This window comes from Strongylocentrotus purpuratus, unplaced genomic scaffold, assembly GCF_000002235.5.
Source record: "Strongylocentrotus purpuratus isolate Spur 01 unplaced genomic scaffold, Spur_5.0 spur5_scaffold_20, whole genome shotgun sequence".
Classification (NCBI taxonomy): Eukaryota; Metazoa; Echinodermata; class Echinoidea; order Camarodonta; family Strongylocentrotidae; genus Strongylocentrotus; species Strongylocentrotus purpuratus.
The window spans coordinates 16,345,959-16,358,049 of NW_022145606.1; the positions used below are offsets into that span (position 1 = coordinate 16,345,959).

General features: G+C 39.7%; 1 protein-coding gene across 1 annotated transcript; it reads left to right on the plus strand.

Annotated features, from left to right (window-relative positions):
• The first annotated feature begins 3,258 nt into the window (after positions 1–3,258).
• Positions 3,259–11,729, plus strand: LOC575411 (methylthioribose-1-phosphate isomerase). The gene is given in 6 exon segments (XM_030992870.1): positions 3,259–3,666; positions 5,726–5,961; positions 7,417–7,583; positions 8,067–8,243; positions 9,056–9,280; positions 11,086–11,729. Coding segments are annotated over 6 exon segments (1,131 nt in total). The 5' UTR covers positions 3,259–3,471; the 3' UTR covers positions 11,217–11,729.
• The last annotated feature ends 362 nt before the right edge of the window (positions 11,730–12,091 follow it).

A 12,091-nucleotide genomic window follows, 5' to 3' on the forward strand; every position in this document is an offset into this window, starting at 1 on the left:
CCCCCCCTCCCCTGTAAAGTCTTTGATCTGCCCCTGGATGTATGGCCGGGTAACCTGGCGCTACAGTCGTTTGTAGAAAAAAATGTTGCTGGGCGCTGTCGCCTGGTTAATGAGTCTAACCACAAAAAGTAGGTCTTAAAATAGCGTTAATGACTACTGGACGCAAATCAAACACATGTTGGATGTGATACAAAAACGGGTCAATATATATTGCATCATTTTTCCAAAACTGGTCAATGACTTTAATGTCGCAGCTCGTATCGGGTGTAACATAGTATGTACAAAGTTGATTGCAACTTGAGCCGCAATTCAGCGGCCCTCGTACTCATTGACTAAAATTCTGTGATGTTTTAAATAATGGATTTTTCCGATAAAATAATTAATAGGTGAATATATTTAACAAATCATTTTGTTTGTTTTTTGTTTTTTTTTGTTGTTGTTTTGTTTAAAGGGGCATGTTCCCCGTATTCCAGAGGGCGTTCAAAATACGTACCCGCTGGCGGACGGTGCTTGCTGCCTATTGACACCAACAGAATACGGCTCTTACGCAGATTGCATGTTCCGAATGCCCGCACAACGCCGATTATTGCATACATGTACATGTGCCGAAGTAATACCAATCGCAGTTCGGCTATAAGATTCGGCTGCTGTTTCCACCCACTTTCAAGACGTCACGATCGGCAGCGATCAGCTGGCTTGGTGAAGGCAGGCCAGGCCGCGCATACTTTGATTGACAGCTGTATGCAAATTAGAAGTCGATCTTCGGAACCAAGATGGCAATGACTAGAGCAGCGATAACTACACTGGCGGGAACGTGCCCCTTTAAAGTAACAGGTCGGCCGCTCTCAATGATTGAATGCGTTTTTATTCACAGAAACATGATTGCAATAGCATTTTATAGGGAAAATAACAAAAACGTAAAACAGGCAAAATCTGTTTTTTCACCTAAAGTATGCTTTTTCAAGCTGAATAATATGTTTTTTTTTTAAAGGTAATACAAAGTTTTGGTATGGGGTCATGAATTTGGTTCAAATGAACATATTGGAAGCATATGCGATCCTACAATATTCACTGATCGTTGTCGCGGTCGAAATCGACTTTAAAGTTATGAAATTGTAAATAATAAACCTTTTATGTTGTATAGCTCCCTCTCAAGGTCAAGATATTAATTAAGCTGTAAAACAATGTTTCTTGACTAAAATCGACCGATTAGCTATTCCCGTTCGGAAATTATATACCACAACTACGTATTCTGAGATTTTCATGGTCGCAGCTACCATTGTACGGCCGTAGGAGCTATTTGAAAAAAATTCAAAATTTACCGGGAGTACCGGTAAATCTTTATATTCAATTTTTCTCGAAAGCAGAAGCGTTTTAGGGCCTAAAATTTCTAGTGCTTTTGATACATCCACAGGGGCATCCAAATATATCAAAATTGTAAAGAATCACTGTCCACCCATTTTTCAAAATTTCCCAAAACTTTGTAATACCTTTAAGTAACAGGTTGGCAGCTCTGCATTGTCGTTACAGATGGTGTTTCTTGAATATTTTTTTTATAAAAATAATTTAATTCCCCCCTTCCTAACATTTTTCAATTTTTGACATTTAACAGCATGAAAATAGTTTTAAACATGAACTAAAACAACTACAAATGACAGATTTATCCAAGGTATGAGTGATTTAATATATTAGAGTGCTCAAAATTTAAACTAGAAATTAAACTACCCTACATGTATGTATAAATAAAAGGTAACGGTTAACAAATAATTTAAAAGAATACATATTTTCATCAATTTTGGAAACGGCTCCTGGTCCTGAAAAACGTCTCCAGGTTCTCTAAAAAAATTAAGGACCTGGAGCCGTTTTTCAGATATTTGGCTCCTGGTCTGCTTTAACTTAAGAAAAGGCTTGGGTCTGACTAATGTTTTGTGCAGTAGACAAAACATATCTTCATCCATATGTGCACATGTCCTCCTTATTAGACCCACTATCCTGTTTGCTTTGTAGGCAACCTTCCCGACACACCTGCTGAACTTCAGTGATGGGTCGAATGTGACACCAAGATCCTTCTCTTCCTTCCTTACTTCCATGTTAGTCCTCGTTGTCCCAACTCTCATACTGTATGGTCTGGTTTTATTTGATTCCCATAATGCATTACACCGCATTTACCAACATTGAACTTTAACTGCCATTTCTCTGCCCAGTCACATAAGCTGTCTAGGTCTTGTTGCATGGTTTTCCTGTCTTCTTGTGTCTTAATATGGGTGTACACCTTGGTGTCGTCTGCAAACATTTCTGCATGCCCCTTCAAGTTGTCCGGCAGGTCATTAATATAGGTGATGAAAAGAATTTTTTGTAACATACCTACACATAACGGCTTTTAAAGGTACTATGTCCCATTTGCAGGCCTAAAAAATGAAAAGGTTAAATTCCAACGACGCTAAAGGCCATCCGCTACAAGAGAGGGTCTCTGAAGATCCTTTATCAAAAGCCTTTGCCATTACTTATCACTGAATGTTACTTGTGTTCTTGTCTATTTTACCCCCAGGACGTTACCAAGATGGACAAGGATTAAGGCCATCCGCTACAAGAGAGGGTCTCTGAAGATCCTTGATCAAAAGCCTTTGCCACTACTCATCACTGAATGTTACTTGTGTTCTTGTCTATTTTACCCCCAGGACGTTACCAAGATGGACAAGGATTAAAGGCCATCCGCTACAAGAGAGGGTCTCTGAAGATCCTTGATCAAAAGCCTTTGCCACTACTCATCACTGAATGTTACTTGTGTTCTTGTCTATTTTACCCCCAGGACGTTACCAAGATGGACAAGGATTAAGGCCATCCGCTACAAGAGAGGGTCTCTGAAGATCCTTGATCAAAAGCCTTTGCCACTACTCATCACTGAATGTTACTTGTGTTCTTGTCTATTTTACCCCCAGGACGTTACCAAGATGGACAAGGATTAAGGCCATCCGCTACAAGAGAGGGTCTCTGAAGATCCTTGATCAAAAGCCTTTGCCACTACTCATCACTGAATGTTACTTGTGTTCTTGTCTATTTTACCCCCAGGACGTTACCAAGATGGACAAGGATTAAGGCCATCCGCTACAAGAGAGGGTCTCTGAAGATCCTTGATCAAAAGCCTTTGCCACTACTCATCACTGAATGTTACTTGTGTTCTTGTCTATTTTACCCCCAGGACGTTACCAAGATGGACAAGGATTAAGGCCATCCGCTACAAGAGAGGGTCTGTGAAGATCCTTGATCAAAAGCCTTTGCCACTACTCATCACTGAATGTTACTTGTGTTCTTGTCTATTTTACCCCCAGGACGTTACCAAGATGGACAAGGATTAAGGCCATCTGCTACAAGAGACCGTCTCTGAAGATCCTTTATCAAAAGCCTTTGCCACTTCTCATCACTGAATGTTACTTGTGTTCTTGTCTATTTTACCCCCAGGACGTTACCAAGATGAACGAGTGCAAGTTTACTGAACCAGCTGAAAAAAGAGTCAGGACTGGAAGCGCAATCACAATGACGCTAAAGGCCATCCGCTACAAGAGAGGGTCTCTGGAGATCCTCAACCAAAAACTCCTCCCTCTTGAGTCCGTTTATAAAGAGTTGAAGTCTGCAGACGATGGCTTTTATGCCATCAAGGATATGAAGGTATACATGTAGGCTTATCATCAGTTCACATTAGGCCTGTTTTCATCGGCTCGAGATTGCCAAATATCCCTCTATTTGAACTAGCCCGATCGCCAATTATCCAGTTAATTTGCGTCTCCATCAGCCCGAAATTGCAATTAGTCGTATATTTGGTTGATATAATCATCCCAAGATATCTTAAGTTAGTTTGCAGAATATCCCACTATTTGTCCGGTGCGTTTTCACCAGCCCGAAGACTCGCAATATGCACCAACTCTGAGCAAAATATCTCGAGCTAATTTTTCGAGTTTGAGTTTCAAGTTACGAGGTCAAGTCTTTAGCTGATGAGGACGCGATTTGTAACTTTGAGATTAAATCAGAAATAGTGGGTTATTTGGCAATCTTGAGCTGATGAAAACAGGCCTAGTGTATATGCCACACAAGTAATCTCCCTGTGCCATGTTGTGTTTATCATAGAATAGATATACATGTACCAAAGGCGTCAAGGGGCGTGTTCACACCGCAAGGGGGGACGGTGGGTGGACCGTGGATCGCGCTTTCCTAGTGCGATCCACGGTCCGCCCATTGGCATTCGCCGGATCCACACCGCAGTGAGATCGCGGTCTATCGTAGCACCCCCTCTCTTTGAGAGGTCCTGTTGCCGTGACGTCATGAGGTCAGAGCCTTCAAAGATTTTGCGCGCTATTACGAACTAGGATTGTTGGGTTGTACCGATTCAGATTCAGATCGCACCAAAATAGAATGAGTATAAAATTCCCCGCGTGTAGAACGATGACTTCCGGCGTGCTATCGTAGCTCGGGTTCACACCGGCAGAGATAGCGCGTTCTAGCGCGCGCTAGACCGTGCTATCTCTCGTGGACCACCCCCAAGAGGTGCTCCAGTGACATGCCGTTTTGGCTCTCACCATTGATCTCTCAATTATGATGTTTAGATTTTTCCTTTAATAATGATCCATCAAAGAAAGAAAATTCTGTAGATTTGTGACCACGATTTGTATGTCCCTTGAGACACCAATGCCAGTACATGTAAATGGTGAGAGCAAACAGTGGCATGAAAGGTCTGCCATATTTAAGTTCAACTCAAAGTCGATCTTAGTCTTTGTGAAAACACTCCCCAGGAGTTCTAAAAGTGGGTTTTTAGATGTTCAAAATAATTGGTAACAACAAACTAATTTTGTTTTCAATTCCTTTAATTCTTGTTTTCATCATCCAAAAATCTGTGATGGTTCTCCAATTTTATGTGCTACATCTGTGTAATTATTCCCTCTCTTACCCAACTAAAATTGTTGGTCTAAAATAAGCTTAATATTCCTGAAGATGCTCAATTGTATTTATCTTTGATAATTTAATGACATTGCCTTAATTATTCACATTAAATCTCTCATATTGTTATGTCATGTTACCATTGTTATTTTGTTATATTGCTTTTGTATTTTGAAGTTTGTATTATGATGTTAAAGGTGTAGACCAGTTCTGGTCATGCGATTGCATTGTGAAAGAAACGTTGGGGAATTGATCAGAAAAGGTTGATCATCTAGCATATAAGTATTGGTTTGTACTGCAAGGTTCTGGAATCATCAAAATGATAAGAAAAAGGGCCCAGTCTTGGTAAAGTTGCAAACACTGTACACAGAAAGATGTATATGGGACTACACAATATCTATCCAGTCCAGATAGATATAACAATTTACCAAATATATCAATTGTTTTGTTTTGTTGTATTTAATCAGATATTGTATGTAAATTGTTACGGTATATATTTTTTTTTTGAGAAGTGGAAAATTAAATAAATGAAATGAAAATGAATTCATAGGCGGTTTCCCAACAAAATTTGTATCATCACGTATTAGTAAAAACATATTATTTCACATGATTGGTAATAAGAGCTTCCATTTCATTTTTTTGAGAGGGGGCGTTTCCAAAACTGGTCTATACCTTTAACATCTGATTAGTTTATGAAACATACATTATCATCAGCCTTGCGCTGCATGTAATTTTTTTTTAATGAATAATAAACCAATACAATCATTTCAATCAATGTTTCTTTGTGTGTTAATAGGTGAGGGGAGCCCCAGCTATTGCCATTGTAGGTTCTCTGTGTGTAGCTGTGGAGCTTACTCACATGACGTTTGAGAACAAATCTGACCTGGTGGCCTTTATTTCCAAGCAGTTCAGACACCTCAACACAGCCAGGCCTACGGCAGTCAATATGTCAGAGGCTGTAAAAAGGTTCACCAGTCTTGCAGAGGAGCTAGGCAATGATCCTGACTTAACGACAGAGTCAATGAAAGACAGGTAAATACCCCTTCTTATCTGAGTTTGTAAAAGATCTCAATATGTCAGAGGCTGTAAAAGTGTTCACCAGTCTTGCTGAGGAGCTAGGCAATGATCCTGACTTAACGACAGAGTCAATGAAAGACAGGTAAATACCTCTTCTTATCTGAGTTTGTTAAAAATCTGAATGGTTTAGTGGATGAGAAAAGTGTTCACCAGTCTTGCTGAGGAGCTAAGCAATGATCCTGACTTAACGAAACAGTCAATGAAAGACAATTAAACACCTTGTCTTTTATATGGAAAACAGTAACGAAACACTTCACCAAATCTCACTGTGTATTGCAGAGATTAGCACTTGGATGTCGTCGAACCATCTCCAACTGAATAATAACAAAACTGAATTCATGGCCTTTTGTTCTTCTTCTCGCCATCTGCAATACATATCAGATGTATAGCTTAAAGTAAATGGTCAATTCATTCCTCTCTCCCCTAAAATTACAGATCTTGGTGTATGCATCGATACTATGTTCAAATTGACCTCTCATGTAAACCACGTAGTCCGTAATTGTAATTATCGTCTCCGCAATTTATGGAGGATTCGTAGATTCATTGATTTAAAGACATGTCACCATGCTGTCCGAGCTGTAATTCTTTCTAGGCTGGACTATTGTAATAGTCATTATACTGTTTTATCTGCTAAAGATAGAAGGAAACATGAAACTGTCCAGAATCGTGCCGCCAGATTAATCTTTGGCCTTGGGTCAAGAACTCATACTTCACCTTTACTTAAGGAGCTCCACTGGTTACCTCTCCACCAACGTGTTCTGTTTGAATTCTGTTTGTATGCTTTTAAAATACTTAATCATTTGGCACCTGAATATCTTAACGACACCCTCCAAATATATACACTAACTCGTAATCTTTGTTCAGCAACCGACACGTGTAAACTTAACATTCCCAAATCTAGACTCTCAGCAGCTGAAAAAACGCTTTGCAGTAGCTGCATTAAAGACTTGGAACAGCATCCCTTTTACCTGTCTTGCCATCTTCAAAAGATCCCCAAAAATTCACCCTTTTCCCCAATGATCTATGTGATATACTTCCTGTACTGTACATTTTTGTCCTCTTTTCATATATTTGTATTTGTAAGCGCTATGGTACTTATTGTTTTTAGCGCTCCTAAATATTCAATATTATTATTAGAGATCTTTTCATCAATTTGGTTGGCAATTGTTGCACAATAATACACCCTTTACAAAGCTGATTTCATTAAAAGCACAAAAATGAGAGAAAGGTGGTGATTTTGATATATTTCCCTGTCAAGCATGAATGTTTTGATAAATATTTCACCTAAATTTCATGTGCATTGATGATTTAGAATGTGAGACTGAAGTTACATGTAGTTTTCATGCAGCAATAAAACTGAATTTTCATCCCTCCTTCACCTTTGCCTTTCTTTCCCCCTCCCCCTCCCAGAATAATAGAAGAGGCAGAGAACATGATGGAGATGGATGTAAGGACCAATAAGAGCATAGGAATGCATGGGGCAAACCATTAGATGATTTCAAGCGGGGGTGGACAGGTTGTCATGACACACTGTAACACAGGTTCCCTTGCCACAGCAGGCTATGGTACAGCTTTAGGTAAGTAAGTGTGACTAATCTTTACCCTAACTTTTAACCTAGCTTAAAACTTAATTGCCACTTTATACTATACTAAAGGGTTTAAACGTGTTTAAACAGGTTTGAAAATCAGCACAGGTTAAAGTTCAATCTCAACCCAAAATATGTATGAAATATTACTAGTCATAAAATTGTTAGAAAATGCTTCAAAATAGAGCCTGCAGCCACGAGGGGCTTTGTGCTTCACATACATAAGGTCGTACTCCGTGTTCCAATTTCTTGTTTGAATTCTCTCTAACTCTTCTCTTTTTCTTGCTCTCTGTCTTTCTCTCTCTCTCTCTCTCTGTCTGTCTCTCTCTCTCTCTCTCTGTCTCTCTCTCTCTCTATGTCTCTCTCTGTCTTTCTCTCTCTCTCTCTCTCTCTCACACACTATATCAATCTCTCTCCCTCTCTCTCTCTCTCTCTTTCCTGCTCTCTACATCTTTCTCTCCCTCCCACTACCAGGGGTCATCCGTGCTCTTCACGAGAAAGGAAACCTGGAGCATGTCTACTGTACCGAGACACGCCCATACAACCAGGGAGCGCGTCTGACTGCTTACGAGCTTGTGTATGAATGCATACCAGCTTCTCTCATTACAGACAGCATGGCTTCATTCTGTATGCTCAAAAAGGGTGTTACGGGTGAGTTTACACTGTTACTTATAGCCTAATCCTGGGTATGAAAACACCCCAGATTATTCCTTAAGTCATTTGTCACATCAAGTCAAACACCTCTTTGACTGCTTACGAGCTTGTGTATGAACGCATACCAGCTTCCCTCATTACAGACAGCATGGCTTCATTCTGCTCAAATAGGGTGTTACAGGTGAGTTCACATTGGTACTTATTGAATTGAATTTATTCACCACTTTCATAAAAACATACAAAGGCAAAGAATACAAAAGTTTCTTGCAAATATAGATAAACCAATAAAATGGAAAATACACTTCTAGAAATTACGAAGTGGTCGGATCATTAAAAAAAAGGTGTTATGGGTGAGTTAACACTGTTACTTGATGCAAAGTGATAGAGCATAAGAGGAAGCTTTCGTTTGGAAACTCCCAGATTCTTCCTTTTAAAGCCCCACTGTACTACTTGTAGCTACATGTACATGTACTTGCGCCCTCTATATAGCAAACAATGCCTAATCGGTGCCCGTTGGTCCCCCTTGATTCTCTTTTTCCTATGTTAATTGAGAGCTGATTTGATGAGATAACCACCTGTCAGTGACCTTACAGGGAGGTCTAGTCTACCTGTCCAAACTAGTACAGACAGGCTTTAAGTCATTGGTCACAACCGCTCGGGCGCCTCTCTGCATCTGGTCAACTTAGGGTCGTGACCGTCAAGCGGTACAAACACCATATACATCTTTGCATTTATGTAGTGCTTTGCAGGAATATTTTACCCCAGTCAGTCAGCAAATAAAGACACAGAATTTCTCTTATTCCTGACAGCTGTTGTCGTAGGAGCAGACCGAGTGGTTGCTAACGGTGACACTGCAAACAAGATCGGTACCTACCAGCTTGCCCTAGCAGCCCGTCATCACAACATTCCGTTCTACGTCGCTGCCCCCGTGACCTCGTGTGACCTTAGTTTGACCTCTGGTGATGAGATCGTTATTGAAGAGCGGGACCAATCAGAGCTCACCAAGATCAACGGCATGCAGATTGCAGCTCCAGGTAGGTGTTTCACAAAGATCCTAAGTTGAACTTAACAATAAGCCAGTTCACGGTTGCAGTCTGAGCATGAGCATAAAGGTCATTGCAGAACAAATTTTGAAATACACGAAGACAAAATACTGGATACGTGCTCATGAAAGTTATGTAACATTATTCATTCATGCACATTCAGTGCACTCCATGATACACAGGTGGAAGAACTCTTTGAAAAGGGGAAACAAAGGCTATTTATATAGCACCTCCATCGCTGTAGGAGTGATTATTTCAAAATGTACAAAATGGGACCTGTTCATGTTTTTAAGATCTGTGGATATTCGGGGTCATTGCAGTAATGTGCTAATCGTGAACTGGTCTATTATGGAAAGCCGTTAGTATCTATGAAATATTTGGAAAAGTTATGTTAAAAGGCATAAAATGTTGATTAAATCATTCATAATTTCTATTATCAAGGAGATTTCATGTTCTTGATGTGGAATTTATAAAAAGTCTGAGATACTCGAATTTTCGCTTTTGAATATTTTTTATTTTGAGGCTACTAATGGCTCTCCATAATTTTTAAGACCATTTTAGAGTTAAGTTTGATATATGTTTGGATATAGTTGAAACACCCCCAGGTCAGTATCCAGCATATATCCTTAGGGCCCATTCAAAAAGATAGGAGGTGGTAAATCACCGGGGAAAAACCCCAAAACATTGTGCAAAATGAATTGTGCGCTTCAGATTTCTGTATCTTAAAGATACTATGTCCCTTTTGCAGCCAACATCAAATTCTGTAGAACTTTGCTGGAATTATGAATATGTCGTGTATGTCCTATCTGTGAATTTAAAAGTTAGCAGTGTCCTAATATTCAAATTATGCAAGGAAACCTGTTTACTTGCTAGACTTCACTGTCAGACACTTTGAGTGACTGACTGGCTTTTTTTCTTCTTTGGTAATAACATACATAAAATGAGCTGTAATGGTACATGAGCATTTGTTTGCATCAATAACCCACTTCTTGTAATGGCCAAAATTAAATTTATTGAATCTTTGCGCAGCATAAAACGTAGCAGGTTCAATGTAACCAGGTTTTTACTGTAAATGCAGGTGTTTCTGTTCAGGTTCCTTTTAAAGAGAAGGTTGAGTTCTGGGAAGAGGTGAAAAATAATTTGTGAGCGTTAATCATTCTTATTATGCAAGTGTGGAAGAACATCAGATAAGACATGTTCCCTGAAAAGCATGGCTCTTCGAATGCCTTCATATTCTAAATATGTCAGGTAACATCGTAAAAATCCGGGTAGGATTTTTACGCCATGTGTTTCTGTAGTCCCATATACATCTTTCTGTGTACAGTGTTTGTAACTTTACCAAGACTTGGCCAAATTTCATATCATTTTGATGATTCCAGAACCTTGCAATACACACAAATTTTTATATGCTAGATGATCAACCTTTTCTGGTCGATTCCACACCGTTTCTTTCACAATGCAATCGCATGACCAGAACTCAACTTCATCTCTAACTACAGATTTCTATCAAAAAACGAGTGTCAAAGGAAACAAAAATTCTGGTCTTTATAGACAGGTGGTCCTCATAAACAGGTGGTCCTTATTAACAGGTGGTCGCTAAAGCAGGTTTCAATGTAACCCGAGACCCATTTTTTTTTAATGACAAAAATCAGTGACAAATCTGCTGATAACCAATCAGAAGCAAGAATTTCAGTAGCTTATAACAAAAACTGTAATTTGTCACTGATGACAAGTTTTGTGAAACACCCCCTAGGTTGCACTGTACATCATTGAATGTTTGTTTTTTTCTTCTTCAGGAATCAGAGGCTGGAATCCTGCGTTTGACGTGACCCCCGCTGACCTCATCACCGGGATCGTCACCGAGCATGGTGTCTTCAAACCGAACGAACTCCAGGAAAAACTGACAGAGCTTTCTTCATCGTCGTAGTGAATAAGTAAAGGAAGAAAATAGTACTAAAAAACTTTAACATGGTCCCCATAGAAAGTCACGGAAAGTGGAGAAAACTTCCCCTAATCATGGAAAGTCATGAAAATTGTTAGGGTAAACAGAAGCCATCACAAACCACTTCACTGCATGGTATTCCTTTGCGGCTCGGATGCGGCACCCCTTGCCAAAAATTGGTACTTATCTGGTTATGGACACATGTAAAATTGGGACACGGAAATTCATTTGGTAGAACTAAAATATGATGATCCACAGCACTTGTATGGCGCCATTGATCTATTTCAAACATTCAAAGGTGCCTGCTCCTCCAATAGTCATGGACTACACATCTGCTTGAAAAAATGGGTTGTGAGGCCCTGACTTTAAGCTTTCTAGCTTGTTGGTGTCTCGAAGAATAGGAGGGGTTGCTTAATGTCAAGATCCTCCATGAATTCTTCTAAGAGCATCATTGAGCCTGTCGACCTGAAGCCATGCAATTTCCAAGAGAAACTAACAGAAAATTCGACAGCAGCATAGTAAAGTCAACAGTGGGGGGGGGGGGGAACCTTTGCTCATGCAGTGCCTTCAATGTGGAACGCTCCTCCTCGGGAGATCCATGATAGCAGATCAGTTGGAAGTGTTTACCAGTACAGCTAATCTTCAAATATAGCTATTTAATTTGACATAAATTTAATTGTTCTGTCGGTTTTGTCTATCTTACTTCTGTTACTTCGTTTATAATGCAGATGCTCTATGCGACCTCTTTCTTTATTTTTGTTTCTCACATGTCCCTTCAAGGGAAATTCAGCCCCAAATAGACAACTACTCTAATGAGAAAGCAAACGGATGAAAGTTTCAATTAAATCTGACTTATTATA